General features: G+C 57.5%; 1 protein-coding gene across 2 annotated transcripts; it reads left to right on the top strand.

Annotated features, from left to right (window-relative positions):
* The first annotated feature begins 3,514 nt into the window (after positions 1 to 3,514).
* On the top strand, positions 3,515 to 15,031 carry CHGA (chromogranin A). Of its 2 annotated transcripts, none has more exons than XM_055333676.1 (8): positions 3,515 to 3,723; positions 4,445 to 4,491; positions 6,816 to 6,909; positions 7,724 to 7,792; positions 9,854 to 9,949; positions 11,057 to 11,494; positions 12,158 to 12,648; positions 14,565 to 15,031. In XM_055333676.1, exons 1-8 carry the CDS (start codon positions 3,678 to 3,680, stop codon positions 14,646 to 14,648), a joined length of 1,365 nt encoding a protein of 454 aa, XP_055189651.1. In that variant the 5' UTR covers positions 3,515 to 3,677; the 3' UTR covers positions 14,649 to 15,031. The 2 variants fall into 2 exon arrangements, with proteins under 2 accessions (XP_055189651.1, XP_055189650.1); XM_055333675.1 differs by having other exon boundaries at positions 11,057 to 11,500.
* The last annotated feature ends 1,671 nt before the right edge of the window (positions 15,032 to 16,702 follow it).

The raw sequence follows: 16,702 nt of genomic DNA, 5'->3' as shown, positions 1-16,702 counted from the left end.
GCGCTAAACCGCTGAGCCACCCAGGGATCCCCTGGGCTTAATTCTCTTACAGAACTCTTATCTGTACGCAAGGATAATAATGGCACCTACCTCATAGGGCTGTTAATGTAAAACACTTAGGACAGTGCCTAATTCTTAGCAAGGTTTCTACAAAGGTTAGTGTTTGTCATCATCCCCCAGAGTTGTGTAGTACAGAATATTAATTGTCCCCCAGGATCCCCTCTTCTTTTAGTAGTCAGAACCACTCCCAATGGATGCCCAGCCTCCCTTTCAACAAAGTGTGTCCATGTGCCTAAGTTTTAGCCAATGGGTTGTGAGAAGTGATCAGGCAAGTTCTTTATCATATTCTTACAAAGAAGCTGCTTGGCTTCCATCTATCCTTTGTCCCCTTTGCCATGGTAGAGAAATATTGAAAACTTAAGTAGCTACCTTGGTAGCAAAGACAGAAATCTCATATTGAGAATGACAGAGCCACACCACTGTTTACTTCTGGGCTGTGGTATATGGGAGAAACGAGATCCCATTTTACTCCACTGTATTTTAGGTTCCCCCCTTCCTCAGCAGCTTATCCTTACCTAAGTAATCCAGCTCAAATCCCAAAGAGGAGGAGATCAAGGGGTGTGAGATTTTTCTATCTTTAATTCTTCTATTGTGCCTACCAGGTGCCCGGTACTATGCCAGGAACCGAGATCACAAGATGATCAGGAGGAAGACCAAACACCACAGATCTCAAAGCATAATTAGATAGAAGGATTGAAAGACAAAACATTCAACCTTCTGTGATAAGTGTTGTGGAGGCAGAGAGGAGGGAGGAATTACCTCAAACCCTAAATTACTTCAAATCCCCGTCAAGCCATCGGGGACAAAGTGGGATGGTCATTGGGAGGCATTCCAGGAAGAGGTAACAATATGTGAGAAATCATGGGCATTTGGGCTAAACAAGTTCTAGATCCAATTTTACCATTCACTTGTCATGTGTCACTTTAACATCCTGAGTCTCATTTCCCAAATCTGCAAAGTAGGATCGAAACTTCCATTTACCTTAGGCTGAGGGGTGCCATAAGAGCTCAAAAATGAACATTCTGAAGAGCTATAAAGCATAGTGCAAGTGCTAGTTACTGGCATTGTCATCTTAGAAGCCTAGTTTTGGACATTTTTGCTGGTTGGTTATGCTCGGCTTCACGGGATAAACAGGATCAGGCTCCTGGAGAACTGAGCTCTTGGAAGGGTGGCATGGGCTCTCAAATTTCCCTTGAGGGCAGCCCGGGTGGCTCAGCGGTTTAGCGCCACCTTCAGCCCAGGGCCTGATCCTGGGGACCGGGGATCGAGTCCCACGTTGGGCTCCCTGCATGGAGCCTGCTTCTCCCTCTGCCTGTGTCTCTGCCTCTCTCACTCTCACGAACAAATAAATAAAATCTTAAAAAAAAAGTTTCCCTTGAAAGAAATCCACTCTGCTTGGGAAGTGGTTCAACCTTCTTCATGGCAGTTGGGCAATGCGTACTAACGAGTCTTAAAAATATCCATTTTTAAAGATATGAGGAATTCACCTACTATTACACAAAATAATCACAGATGTCACAGAGTTTGTGTATAAGACCGTTGTTTAAAATAGCAAAACAAACCAAACAAAAAAAGCCCAGGAAATATATCTGTACATTAGTCAAACACATTGTGGCACACAATGAATGTTCGTGGACTGCTATACTCAGGACACGGGTAAGTCTGTGTGATAGGCCTTGGGAGAGGAAATGTGTTGCCGTCCTCTGCAAGCACGTTCAGGAGGACCCCACATCAGAAAGGCGTGGTGCATATATTGTCAGCACTCAGCTGAGGTCTTTCCCTGGGAACGGCCCTTTACAAAGGGAGCTGCCTCAACAAAGACCCTAGAATACTGCATATACTTTAAACGTAGCCCCACCCCTCCCCAACACACTCATCCCCCTTCCCTGCCTCATTTTCGTCCATAGCACTTGTCCCCATCTGACAACTGTGTATTTTACCTCTTTACTTCTCCATTGTCTGTCTTCACCCTTTAGAATGTAAACTCTGTAAGAATCAGGTATTTGTCTGTCTGTTCACTGCTGTATCCTCCACACCTAGAATAGCTGAGTGCTGTTGTTTTAGGGTGTTCTAAGCACACAGTAGGTGCTAAACAAATAGCGTCTGAATGAAAGAATAAATACATGAAAAGGATCTTTCAGTGTCCTCTGAGTTCCTGCCAGGTCTTCCTTGAGGGGCAGGAGTGGGCGCAGGGTGGGGCAGGAAGCAGGGAATAGTAGCAGCAGATGTGGGGAGAGTGTCTCAGGAAGGAGGAGGCTCTGGACAACACCAACTGATGCCAAACCGTAGCCCAGATACCAGGTTCACTATGGCACCGGGGTCAGGTGGCAGAGGGCTTCCGACGTGTCATCCAGGTGGGGAGCAGCAATGGAGTCCTGGGCAGAGGGACACAAACCCAGAAATCAGCCCGACGCACAAAACAGCCAGATCTTAACAATCAGAGAAATGTGAGAGCTGCTCTCAAATATACAGTGGGTTAGGTTACCAGCAGGAAGGCGATCCTAAGGGGCTGAACTGGGGCTAATGAACAGACGTTCCAACAACTCCTATTTTGGTTTGATATCAAGAACTGTCCCCCATTCCTCCTCTGCCAGCCCCCACGAGAGCCAGAGTCTGGGGTTCACTCATTCATCCCTGGATCGAACTCGACCCACAGGTCCAAGAGTCCTCTGTGAGCTGCGTTTCCTCTGCGCCAGGTGCTGCGCTCGGCACTGAGAGAGCGATGCCCAACACGCATCCTCAAATACGTAGATGTAGACACCGTTACCAACTGGGACGGTGGGGCCCCGGGCGGCTCCGCCGCTGAGCGTCCGCCTTCGGCCCAGGGCGCGGTCCTGGGGTCGCGGGGTCGCGGGGTCCCGGGGTCGAGTCCCGCGTCGGCGCCCGGCACGGAGCCCGCGTCTCCCTGTGCCTGGGTCTCTGCCTCTCTCTGCGTCCCGCATGAATGAGTACATAAGATCTTTTTTTAAAAAAAGTTGTTAAGGCCCAAAACTGGGTTGACCTTCTCCAAGCAGGGGTTCGGGAGGCCTCTCCGGGGCCCTCTAGGTCTCTGAGGGAGCGCCAGGCAGCGGGGAGGCGTCGGGCTCCGAGATGGGCGGGCGTCCCCGTCCCCGTCCCCGTCCCGTCCCCGTCCCCGTCCCGTCCCCGTCCCCGTCCCCGCGGAGGGAGTCTCAGAAGCATAAAGCGGCGCGTAGAGCCGGCGGGGGCCTCGGGGCGCGCGGGGGGCCTGGGAACGACGCGCCCACGGACCCAGCGGGCCGGCGGGACCGTCGGAGGGTGCAGGGCGGGAGCGGCGGGCGGCGGGGCCCGGAGCACGAGGAGCGAGCCCGCCGGACGCCCAGGGGTGCGGGCAGGGGTGCGGGCAGGGGTGCGGGCGGGGTGCGGGCGGGGGGCGGGCAGGGGCGGGCGCGATGACGTCACTTCCGGGCCGGGGCATATAAGCTCCTGCAGGAGCGGCGCGCGGCGGAGAGGCAGGTGGGTGGCCCGGCGGGCGCTGCAGACGGGGAAGCCGAGCCCTCCGCCCCCCGGTTCGCGCCGGCGCCGCTGCAACCCGCTCCCAGGCCGCGCGTGCCGCCAACCCTCGCCAGGGCGCCCGCCGCCCGGGCCTCGGGCTCGCCATGCGCTCCGCCGCCGTCCTGGCCCTTCTGCTGTGCGCCGGGCAAGGTGAGCGAGCGCGGGGCCCCGCCCGCCGCCCCCGGGCCCAGGCTCGCCCCCGTCCCCCGCCTCCCGCCTCCCGCCTCCCGCCTCCCGTCTCCCGCCTCCCGCGCGGCGAGCGTTCAGCACCGCGGACAGCGCCCCGCTCCCGCCCCCCCCCCCCGCCCCCCGGCCCCGGCCCCGCGGAGCCGCCGGCCCCACCCGACCTGATGTGGGACCCTCCCGAGTCGGGGCTTGGCGTCTCGAGCGCCTCGGGGCCGGTCCTGCCCCGCGCCGTGCTGCCCAAGGTCATGGGGGAGATGGGAGACCGCCGCAGGCCCCCGCCCTCCCGTCTTTCTGCTCTGGGCTTCTCCCTCTCCTTCTCATCGCTCACGGTCCTCCTCCTCCGGGGTCCCTCTTCCTCTCCCCGCCTCCTTCCCCACCCCAGTCCCACTCAGCCACTGGCCTTGTTTTCATGGCACTAGCCTTCAGCTGTCCCCCACCTCCCACAAACCCAGAGCAGGAGCTTTCCCAAAGGGAAGCGGCAGGGAGCTCAGTGCAGCCCCTGGGGACCATCCCCATGGGGCAGCAGCCAGGGAAGGGAAACAAAACCAACCCCAGCATCCCAGTGGGGGGGGGGGTTTGAAGGAGAGCACGGGGGTGAATGGGCCCCCTATGAACCCAGTCAGGAAGGATTGAGCTCTCCTCTTGGAGCAGAGGCATGACCCCAGCTCTCTCTTTCTCTTCCCAGCCATTGCCCTTCCTGTGAGCAGCCCGATGAATAAAGGGGACACTGAGGTAAGAAGGGGTATGGGAATGCCCCAGGGTAGCGGGTGGGAGGCCCCATGAACACCTCACAGCCAGGTTTTGGTCAGCTGCAGGAGTGAGTCTGGTATAAAGCCAAGAGCCAGCACTGCGGCTGCTGAGCCTGGGGACAGCTTGTAAAAGAAGATATCAAAGATTGCTAGATTTCCCTGCCATCCCGCTGTGGGGACTTCCCCAGCTTCTTCTGAGCTGGGTATGCTGCCGATGGGGCCTGGCTCTTAGCTACTGGGCCAAGATGCCAGGCTTGTTGCTGTGAATGCTCCAAATCTGCAGGCCCTGCATGAGATGCTGGGGGGCACTTCCCTGTGGTTATGGTTGTCCGCAGACCTGCAAGAATGGTCTTCACTTCTCTGGCTCTGGCTTCCCTCTTTGAGCTTCTCCTCCTCCTCAGGCTCTGCCAGCAATCCCCAGTCCCCACCAGCCCCCCCGCCCCCCCCTGCCCGCCCCAGGCTGCATAGGCCCTCAGGCCCCAGCTCTCCCAAAGGCCACGAAAAAAACACTCTTGACCATGGCTTCTGCACCCGGGGGCCTGGCCATTGGGGCTGATGGTAGACATCAGCCAGGAAAGGGCCTTAGGAGATACTAGTGGGAACCTGTAGCCAGTGAGACGATCTCTGTTGGGTGTGTACTTGGAAGTCATTCATGTCTGGGCTGGGGTTCTTTTTCCAGTCTCTGGTGCTCACAGACCCTCACTTGCAACTCAGATACATTTCTACCTTTTCAGGGCCTGTTTTCTTCCATTCCAGAGGGGCTATGGTTAAACCCAAAACATCAAAGCAATTTCAACCTCTATTTGCTTAGTTATATTTCATGTGTTTTCCTTGCAGACAGGCCTATATGTGGGCCTCTACCACTGTGTGGTTTTGGTAAAATTCCTTAATTTTTCTGAGCTGCCCCTTTATCCATCTATAGTATTTCCCTTGAGGGAAATTGTGAGTGTAGGAATCATAGATGTAAGGCACCTGGCAAATAGCAGGTCCTCGGTAAATGGGCACCTAGAGCTTCCCCTCTGAGATCCTTATTATTCTTTGGACCCATACCCAATTTCTCTCTCCCAAAGTCTGTCCTCATGGACTGCTGATTATCTGATATTCCCAGTGTAAGGTCGACAGCTACAGGGGGAGGCAGGGTACAGGCTGCAGGGCCCTTCCTACCAGATCCTTCATGGTCACCATACTGGACCCAGCAGCCTGGGGTCAGGGGCACCATAACAGCTAGTGAAGACCTAAATATTCCATCCTATGATGCTGTGACTACTGCAGCGCCTGTTTGCCAGTTTGCCATCCTCAATTTTTGGATGGGTTGCTTTGGCATGACATAAACACAGCCTGCCACCCCCTCACTCCCCACCAGCATTGCCTAATGCATGTCTGACACCTCCTGCTTCTCTGCCCTGCTCTAGGCAGCCAAAACAGGTGGAGAGTTGTGAATCCCTCCCTTGGTGTGTGTGGCACTTCACACTTTATAGAGTGTTTTCCCATCTGTGTCTGATCACCCTGGGAGGGGAGTTGGGAAAGTCTTCTTGCTCTCATTTTACAAATGAGAAAGTTGAGGCTCAGAGAGGTCAAGTCATATGTTCAAGATCACCCAGTGTGGATACAGCATGGGAGCTGCCACTCCCTTCAAATATCCATGTATCAGCTGCCTAATTACCCACTGCACCTTGCTGGGCACTGGACAAAACGTTCAGAGATATGGCTGCTGTTGGCCTGGGGCAGGCACCCAGATGTAGCTGATGTGAGCCCACATCCAGCCACAGGATTTATCCCCAGGGTAAATATAAATCCAGACCATGAGGCTGTCACTCCCTGCGTGTAACAACACCATGGATTTTGGGAGAGAGTGACCCAAGTCCTGTTTCCAGACAGGGTAGAGCTAGGGAAGGTCTTTGCTCTCTGGGCTGTCCAGAAGTACTTCCTGGAGGTAGTTGACCTTTGAGGCAGCTGCAAGACTAATGTACTTCTAAAAGACATACCTTAATGCTCAGGAGCAGCTTCCCCATCGTTAGAGAGACATGTGGTACTGGGTACCCAGTACTCAGCTCCCACCATGTCTCACCTTTGAGGGGTACCTGCTGGCTATATCATTAGAGTGCCTGGCACATGGCAAACACCATCTAAGGGGTTTCTATTATTGCTCTTATTGTCTGGCTGGGAATGCAGAGCTGTGCGTCTGAGACAGGCATCCAGGGACTCCTGAAGACAAAAGCAAATGGTCCTATGTTCTCATTAGGAATTTGTCCTGGAGCTGAGCCCCAAACACAAACCAGCCCCAGCGTGCCCCCGCTCTCTTCCTAGGTGATGAAGTGCATCGTTGAGGTCATCTCTGACACACTCTCCAAGCCCAGTCCCGTGCCCATCAGCCAGGAGTGTTTTGAGACACTCCGAGGAGGTACAGGCAAGGCTGGGGGCGGCGGGGTGGGGGTGGGGGTGGCGGCGCACTGCCCCTGGGGCTGGGAGGTGAGGATACAGGTCTGTGGCTTTTGGCAGAATTCAATGATTTAATTCAACAGTCACCAATCAAGTGCCTGCCCTGGTTGGGCTTGTGCTAGTGTTGAAGTGGTACAGGGAGGGGGAGGGGTGGGTCACAGCTCCTGGAGCTTGCAGACCAGCAGATAGAACAGATAGGAACACAATTAACTAGAATTCTGGGTGGAATGAAACCAAGGCCGGAGCAGCAGGCCACCTGGTCTACCCTGTGGACAGAGATGTTGTGTTATGATATCTCCAGAGCCAAGAACAGCTGGTGCCAGGCAGATAGTCTGTAGGTTTGTGATGAGGAAAGGAGTGTTGTGGGCGTGACAAGGACGGAGTGTTTCCAACTGAGCAGTTGAGTCTTGCCCAGCTGTTGGAGGGTCCACTATTAGCACTGGGGGCGGACCGTCCGGGAAGAGTCAGAAACCAACGGATAGAAAAGTCAAGAAAGGGTAGAACACGGTGTAGAGACAACCCCCGGCCGCACCTGAGGGCCTGGGCTCTCCCGCGGAGGCCTGGGCGCTGGGCTGGTGCCTGACCTCTTGAGGCCGTAGGAAGCAGTGACGTTGGGAGGGCAGCCAGTTCCACTGTGTTATCTCAAGATGCAATCTCGCGGCTGCTCCCCAGGTTTTCAGTTTCCAAAATAAACTTGTGCTCAGCTGAAAATTGATGGTAATCTCTTTCTCGGCTGTTCTCTGGAAACCACTCATAACGACTCTCCCTCCTTGCAGATGAACGGATCCTCTCAATCCTGCGACATCAGAATTTGCTGAAAGAGCTCCAAGACCTTGCTCTCCAAGGTATTTTCCAGTCTCTGCATAGGAATCTGGATAAATTCCAGCAATTGATAGAAAACCAGGATGGAAGTTTGAGCAAGGTCCTGTTTCTCTCTGACTCAGTTATTTCCCTGCCAACATAGAGGAGGAAGGTGGGCTCTTCCCTGTCCCAATTTGTCATTGATACAGTTAAAGAGATAAAAGCCCAGAGAGGTTGAGTGACTTGTCCAAGGTCACACAGTAAGTTAAGGACATGCCAAGATGTAGCTCTCCTGATACCCTGCTGTCTCTGGGTATCAGTCATCTCGGTGGGGGTACTTTTAAGACAACGTTGCAGAGAGGATCCCTTTCCTCTGTTAACTGAAAAGCAAATTGGTCTCCAGGAAAAAGGAGGGGCCCATTACCACTTGTGAGCTTCTATTCAAGGAGTGGATGGGGAAAGCAAGGTCTTGCTTGCCCCCAAAACACAGACCAGATTCTCAGCATGTTTTAGAGTCGAGTATGTCTTTCTCTCAGAGATTCAGAAACATCCAGTGATACTCTTGGGAATGGAGTGACTTTGTGGGTGGGGGTAGTGAGCTCCTTGTCACTAAGGCTATGCAAGCAGAACCCAGGTAGGATGCTGGGATGGAGAGTTAGGCTGATGTCATCTCGTGGATGCCCATGCCCAGATTGCTTCCCAGATTCCTTCACATGTGGTTCATGTAAGTCACAGAGATGTCCCTGGTACATTGAAAAAAGATGGGTCCTGGCCTTGCATCTTTCCAAGGTGATGCCCTGTGGGAAGCGGCTGCTGGCGCTGTGCCTCTCCCCAGGCACTGGCCCTCTGCCAGAGATCTGCATCTACGTCCACTGACGTGAGGGCTCACTTTCGGGGCTGGGTTTCTGTGGGTGCGGTGAGGTGGGAGGTGCGCAGGCTGCTCCGGCTCCGGGAAGGCCGCAGTCTAGGGCCCACGGGAAGACCCGCCACGAGTGTGAATGGACGGCAGGCACCCGGTCACGCGGCCACCGGGAGCCTAAAGTGAGTGCCTGGCGCGGTGCTGGCTGGGGCCTGGCTACCACCGCCTGTCTCATCCATTTCATCTTCATTGACCCTGGTGGTTTTTTTTTAGCTAAACATTAAATATTTTATTGCAATATGATAATTTAAAACTTAAATATTGAATGACTGACTTATTACAGTTAAATAATTAAATCAAGTCAACGGAGACTGTTCCAGGGGTACGTGTCCTGGCGTGTCTGCACACATGGATGTGCGTGTCCAACACGAACCTTCTCGATGCGCACACGCATCACTGCTCTCTAGTAAGAGTACGGGATGAGGCTACGTGTCCGCCTGTCTGCCTGCCCGCGCGTCCTCCCGTCCACTCCCTCTTCTGCACTCAGACTGTCTCGTGGGCACCCGCACCTCGGCTAGCTCACCACCCCACATCACATGGTGAGGAACGAGCCCCCGGGAGGCGTGACCCGAGGTCCGCGTCTGCGGCCCACAGCCGATGTGCCGGTGCCTCCACCCACCCCAGGGATTCCCAGCCTGGTGAAAACTGCAGCAGCATCTGCAGAGGTGGCCTGGCCGGGGGGCCGTCATCAGGAAGCGGGCACGGGTGGGGACAGAGGCAGGAGCCCGGGGCCCAGGCAAGGAGAGGGCCGCCTGCGGATCCTGGCAGAAGCTCAGGCAGCTGCTGCCCAAGGGCCAGGCCTGACAGGGTCCTGGAGGGACCTGGTAGGAGGGATCCTACCAGTCAGTACTGAGGGGCCCTCACGCTCTGCTCCCCGGACCCTCGGCTCCATCTTTGTTGCTGTTGGAGGCAGCAGGCGAGGCTTGTCCTCATTTCCCAGGTAGGAGAAATGTGTGCGTGGAGAGGGGCTGTGGCTGCGACGGGCCCTGGCTGGGAGGGGGCGGGGAGCTAGCACCCCTGCCCCCGGACTTGGCGTTGACTCATCCCACCGGGCAGGCCTGGAGTGCCACGTGCCCGGTTTACAGAAGGAAAGGGACGCCGTCACTCGCAAATATGCCAGGGCTGGGCTTGGCCAAGTTGGACTTTGTTCTTCTTTTCTTTTTTTCCCCTCCTTCTCTCATACCAGGTGCCAAGGAGAGGGCACATCAGAAGAAACACAGCGGTTCTGAGGATGGACTCGCAGAGGCTCCTGACAAGCAGAATGACCAGGCTGAGCGGAAAGGTCAGTGCCGCCAGTGTAGCCAGAAGTGGGGGAGAGAGGATGTAGGAGCAGTACTTATAAGGATTGGGAGGGGGTAAGGAGCCCCTCCGTTAGGGCCTGTCAGGCAGCTAGCTCTCATTTTAATCTATCCTGCACAAATGGAGAAACTGAGGCCCAGCGTGCTTTAAGCAGCATCACTACAGATGCACCTGTCCCCCGGGATCTGGTGGTGCCTCAGCATCAGTCCTGATGTATGAGGATCCCAGACTCAAATACTAAATGAACCTGGATCATCTTTCTTGAAGCCAGAGAGCTTCTAAGGTTAAAGAGATCATGGCTTAGGTCACGGGGGATGCCCCAGGACTCGTCCTCCTGCTTGGCAACAGCCACAAACCACCTCCGCTGGGCCTGCCCTTTGCATGTGGAAGGTGGGGGGACAGGCCAGTTCCAAGGATCAGGGGTCTCTGAGGGCTTCCATTTGGGGAGGCAGCTATGCGTCACCTGCATGTGGCACTTGGAGGCCCTTCTGCTTACAGACAGTGAGCATGGACAGGTCACCGTGCCTGTCCACGGGTCGGGCAGCGTTTCTGTAGATAGGATGGGGACACTTGGACCTGGGGGCCCAGAGTCAAGTGGTGGAATGTACTTGGTTACAGTGCTGGGTTTACTTTTCCTGGTTAAAAGGTACCTTCAAGGCAGCCACCAGAAAATGCCTTTTAACGAACCCATACAATTAGGGATGGAGCACTTCCAAAGGACACTCAAGGCAGAGAAGCTCATGTGGAGGGGAGAACAAAGCTGCAACAATGGTGCCTCTTACACAGAGAGGTTAAGGCACTTGCTCAAGATCACATAGCAATTCAGCTGATGTCCTAATTTTTAGTTCTGGGATCATTTTCAAGGTCTTTATTTTTTTAAAATCACTTCCTGCTTTAAGAAGTAGAATTACAAAGAAAGAAACACATACCCATTGTGCTGGGGTCAGACCCAGACATGGAGCAGGTAACACTAATTGTCATGAGTGTCTCAGGTGGGACTCACTGGAAGCCCAGAGATTCAATGACTGAGTTCTGAAATCGGGGGAGACCCCAGGTGCAGCCTGGTCCTCAGGGCCTGTTGTTTCTGCAGAGGTGACGGGAGAAGCATCCCCCAAGGATGCTGTGGAGAAAAGAGAGGATCCTAAAGAGACAGAGAATGATGGAGACACAGACGGAGCCAGGCCCCAAGCCTCCCAGGAGCCTGGACGAGGGCCCCAGGTCGAGGGGGACAGCCAGGCCCCAGGGCAGCAGGAGGCTGCCAACACTCACTCCCCAGCCAGCCTTTCCGGCCAGAAACACCCAGACTCACAGGCCGAGGAAGACAGCGAGGGCCTCTCTCAGGGCCTGGTGGACACAGAGAAGGGCCCGGGTGCAGAGCAAGGGCAGCAGGCAAAGCGAGAGGAGGAGGAGGAGGAGGAGGAGGAGGAGGAAGAGGAGGAGACTGGAGAGAAGGCTGCGACTGAGGAAGAAAACCCCACGGAGGCACTTAACCCCCACCCAAACCTCGGCCACCAGGAGACCGACAGGGGTGAGAGTATGTATGATGCCTGAGGCCTTAACAAGTGCGTGGGGGAGGGGGGCTCATCCACTCTCTCATTCCACCTCCACTGCAATCCTGGGAGGTCGTATTAGCTCTTTTCCACATGGAAAACGGGCTCGGAGAGGTTAAGTAATCTGCCCAAGCTCACACAGCTGATTTGTAGTAAAAGCAGAGATTCCAGCCCAGGTTTGTGTGACTCCAAACCCTGCATCTCTCACTATTCTACACGGCCCCTCCCCTCCAACCCAGGAGACGAGAGGGTGAGTGGGAACAGAGGGACAGGTGAAAACGGGCTGGGCTGGGGGACGGTGTCAGCTTCACCCAGGGTCTAGGGGAGCTGCTGGCTCCTCAGAGGGCCTTGTCAGGGACCTTCCTGGCTCCCCAGCTGGGGCCCCATGATCGGGGACTTCTGGGAGGAAGGGCCCATAGAACACGCAGGCTCTGGCCAACCTGCCTCTGAGCTTTGAGAGGCTCTTGCAAAGTGCGGTATCAAGACGGCCTTTGCCTCCAAGGAGGATCATCACGGGGAGGCCGGGCTGGACCTGGCTGTGGTCTGCGGTCCCAGCAATGGCCGGAGGCCCTGGGGAGCGGCAGGGGCCAGGGCGGTGCTCCCGCCTTCATTCTCCTGCTCTTGTGCACCACCTGCTCCAGGTTGGCCCGAGGCTCAGGCTGTGGACGAAGCCGGGAAGACAGGGGCTAAGGAGGCTCGGCCCCCCGAGGGAGAGGGAGAGCGGGAGCACTCCCGGCAGGAGGAGGAGGAGGAGGAAGAGGAGGAGATGGCAGAGGCCCCTCGAGGCCTCTTCCGGGGCGGGAAGAACGGGGAGCTGGAGCAGGAACAGAAGGAGGAGCAGCTCTCCAAGGACTGGGAGGGTGCCAAGCGATGGAGGATGGACCAGCTGGCCAAGGAGCTGACGGCCAAGAAGGGGCTGCAGGGGGAGGACGAGGACGACGACCCCGACCGTTCCATGAAGCTCTCCTTCCGCGCCCGGGCCTACGACTTCAGGGGGCCTGGGCTGCCGCTGCGTCGAGGCTGGAGGCCGACCTCCCGGGAGGACAGCGTGGAGGCGAGTCTGCCCCTCCAGGTGCGCGGCTATGTGGAGGAGAAGAAGGAGGAGGAGGGCAGCGCCAACCGCAGGCCAGAGGTTGGTACGGGGCGGGCTCCAGCCCCAGGCCAGGCCTCCAGAATGCGGGCCAGCCAGATGTGCGGTCCTGCCCCGCGGAGGGGACATGGCCAGTCCTCGGGGGTCTGAGCCCGAAGAGGCACACAGATGGGGCGGGGTGGGGGGCTCTGGGGAGGGGGGCAGGGCGGGGAGGGCAGGGGGGTGGGAGGGTGAGTGAAGTCTGGCTCACAGGCTGCAGGCGGCTTGGGGAAATGTTCCGGGCAGGGAGGTCTCTGTCCCGCAGCGGGAGGGGCTGGAGTGAGTGCAGCTGCGCAGAGGGAGCTCGGGAACGGAAAGCACCAGGCAGGGACCGGCCTGGGGAGGCCCCACTGGCCCTGAGAGTGGGTAGGGCCAGGCCCGGGGGCCCTAGAGGACGGGGAGGCCAGGGAAGCCCCTGCACACAGTGATCCAGCAACACCCCTCCTGGGAGGCACACTTTCCCCTAGGTTCAGACCCTGCCTCCTCTCCTGCGGCAGGGTCGGCCACGGGACCTCAGGCCTGGTGGGGAGGGGGTGAGGGAGGCACGGAGGCCCCAGAAGACCTGGGTTCTGCCTCTTGCCAGCTGTGTGACTTTGGGCAGGTCATTCCCCTTCTCTGAGCCTCTGTTTCCCCCATCTGAGAAATGGGAGCAAGGTGACCTTCCTTGCTCACCTCATTGTTGTGGTCCGAATATAGGAGCATTCACAGCCTGGCTACGGGCAGGGCTACCCCGTTAGTTCGATGGTGTGCTGGGACGTAGCTGCAGAGGTGAGGAGGCGGAAGCTGGGTCCCCCCGGCAGGCTGGCGACACTGCCCTGCAGCTGGAGGCGGCCTTTGGGGTCTGTGGTCCAGCCCTTGCTGCCCTGCAGGGCAGGGACCTCTCCGTGGCCCCAGTGCCGTCTGCCCATCCTGACACAGACGTGGCTCCTTCCTCAGGTCCCAACCATCTTTCTGGGCTGTGACCAGGTTCGTGGTACCTCCTTGGCAGCCGGAACCAGGATGCATCCCCAGGAAACTGCCCCCACCTAGCTTTGGTCCAAGACAAGCCTGGGCACCTCTGAGCACCCCTTCCCCCCACTCTCCCCTCAGAAGCTGGAGACAGCGGAGTGCCGTGAGGGGCCTGCCGGCTTCCTGTCTCCACAGGCAGAGCAATCCCTGGGCTGCCGGGCAGAGAAATGGGGACCCCAGAGCCACGAGGGCAGGGCAGGGCCTCCTCCCCACCAGCCCCAGGGTCTCCTCAGAAATGCTCCAGCATCACAGAAACTCATGCCCCAGGGGCTGCTCCAAGACAGAAGCTCTAGGGCCCCTAACCAGGGCCCGGTGGATTCCTCCATGTCCTGCCTGGCATGCAGCAGGGACCCAAGGTCACCACCAGGGGTGGGGCATGGCCTTCCCTAACTGTGGCTCCAAGTCCCAGGTGTGTGGGCACCGGTCCCAGCTCTGGCGGTCCTGGCAGCTCCCCGAGGCTGCAGCGCAGAGCAGGGCTCACGAAGGGCTGCCCTGCCTGGCACCACCCTGGCAGGCAGACCTTGGGGCCCCTGTGACTGGGGCTAAGGATCCAGGCCCAGCCCCCAGCAGGTAGAGGCTGGGCAGCTCCCGTATCCCCACAGCCCCTCAGGCCAGGAGGAACACTGGAGGCTTTGTGTTCCCTGGGTTCGCCCAGAGCCACCAGGGAGGAGGCCACCGGGGGTGGTGGAGTCAGGCCCTGTCCCCTCCAGTTCTCTGCACAGTAACCCCCAGTAACCCCAGCAGGGCAGCATCTCTGTCCCCACGGTGGGAATGGAGCAGAGAGGCCGAGCTACCCATCTGAGACCACACAGCGGCCACGGCACAGCCAGGCTGGAGGACCGCGCCCTCCACGCCGCCTGCCTGTCCTGGCCTGTCCTGGCCTGACCTGATGTTCGTTTGTTCTCTCCTAGGACCAGGAGCTGGAGATCCTGACGACCATCGAGGCAGAGCTGGAGAAGGTGGCCCAGCAGCTGCAGGCGCTGCGGCGGGGCTGACCCGCCGGCCAGCCCCCCACCCAGGGCCCCAAGGCAGCCGGTGGTCCTGGCTCTGTTGTTCCCCCCGCAGGTCCTGGCCAGGTGCAGCTGCTGGTAGGGAGGCTGCTGCAGCCTGCCCCAAACCCAGGCCACCCTGGCCCCCTCACCCCTTTCCTCCTGCTCCCAATTCCCGCCCCTGTGCGCCCCTCTGCAAGGGCGGACCCTCCACGACTTTAACCGGTTGTCTTTTCTCGCGAGACACAAGCAGATTTCTAGAAGTTTCCTTCCCACCATCAGAGCCATTGGGTGCAACTGCAATAACTTCTAACCTTTTGCTGAAAGCTGAGAATTCCTGACTGTAATGTATTCTTTACAAAATTTATCTAAGGAAAAATAAATCTGCTCTGGGCTCTTTCTGGTTTCTGTGACCGTTTCCCCCTCTTGACTCAGAGTGGGGGAGGGTGAGATGGGGTTGGATTCAGGCAAAGGGACAAGGGGAGGTTTACTTCCCTGGAGCAAATCCTTTCTGGGCTACTTTTTTAGCCATGGGACTCTGGGTCCGCGACCTTGCATCCCTGGACGTCAGTCTCTTCATCTGAAAAATGGAATACTTATTTCCTCATCAGATGGTGACAGGGATTCAGAGGGCCCAGGGCCACAAAACCATGACCATGATGACATGAATCCGTGAAGGGTCTTGGCCACCTTTGGGCCTCACTGATGAGGCTGGCGGGGGGTGCCCACTGCGGCTGCTAAGCACCCCGAGGCACAGAGGGACACCCCCACGAAGAGCTGGTGCCATAAGACGTTTATGTCTTCACACATTTCAAGGGTGTGCTCCACCCCCAACAGTGACAGAAATGACACACACCACATCAACCGTGTTCCACCAGGCAGTCAGATCAAAACACCTGCTACCGAGGCCAGTTAACAGAGAAAACAAGAGGTCCCCTTGTCCCTGAAATAACCCACCCCAAAGATGGCCACCTGCGCTGTCATAATCACGTGGAGAAGCCAAACCCAAAGGGCCGGCAGATGTGTCCTGGCTCTTCCAGAAGCCGTGACTCTACATACAGGATGTACATTCATAGAAACATCGTATGTGTGTATGTTCACAGATCAGATACAAAGCTGCTCAGGGTTCTGGGAAATGTTGCTTGTCGCTTGTGAGGAGGACTTAGCATTTGTCACAAAGCTCAGGTGTCACAAGAAACGCCACATTTTTGGTGAAGTCGCCATGTGAGGAGCTTTTTGAGAAAAAACAGATGTTGACAGGGTGTGATCGCACAAACAGCTCTGGAGGAGAGGTCGGCCTCTCCCGGCCCTCAGGTCACATCATGGATAAGTCTGCAAGTGAAGGGGAAAGGCAATGCTTTCCGGGAAAGGCCCCTGGGGGCCTGGGGAGGGGCAGGTGCTCGGGGAGCAGAAGGGAGGGCGCCGGGGTCCCACCTCACTAACAGTCCTGGGAACAGCTTGTGTCTGGGGCGGGCGGGGGATCACCCCGAGCTCACACCGGCGGCCCTGTGCACACAGAGGTGGACGCCCTTCCTCGCGGAGGGCAAGACCAATGGGAGCGTGGCTGCTCTGGAACCTTAGCCACGTCGATGCAGGCTCGGGCTCGGGCTCGGGCTCGGGCTCGGCAGGGAGACGCGAGGGCTAGGGCGCAGCCAGGCTGACCCGGGAGGTAGAAGCCCAGCCGCTTTGTCAGGCATCAGGCCAGCTCTCCGCCTCGTGGCCGGCCAGCACACGGCTCAGGGAGCCATCAGGGGTCCCTCCACGTGAGTGACTGTCCAGGGGCAGAGGCACGAGCACACCCCAGGGGCTTGAGCCGATGTGGGCTCCCAGATCAGGACAAGGACACGCAGTCTCGCCTGGCCTCAGAGCGGCTCCAGGCCCGGCCCACCGCACCACGCACTGCAGAGCTCCGATGAATACCTGGGGAGGGAAGGACGCCAGGCCAGGACAACGCCCGGGCCCTCCGGAGGACAGGGTCAGGGGCCTGTGCACTGTCCGCGGAATCGCAGCATCTGTAAGCAGACCTGATCCCAGGTTCCTGCTCCACACTGCCCAGCGCT

This window comes from Nyctereutes procyonoides, unplaced genomic scaffold (genome assembly GCF_905146905.1).
Source record: "Nyctereutes procyonoides isolate TBG_1078 unplaced genomic scaffold, NYPRO_anot_genome, whole genome shotgun sequence".
Classification (NCBI taxonomy): domain Eukaryota; kingdom Metazoa; phylum Chordata; class Mammalia; order Carnivora; family Canidae; genus Nyctereutes; species Nyctereutes procyonoides.
The sequence above is the reverse complement of the archived record's forward strand: the minus strand, read 5'-3'. Positions and strand labels throughout refer to the sequence as shown.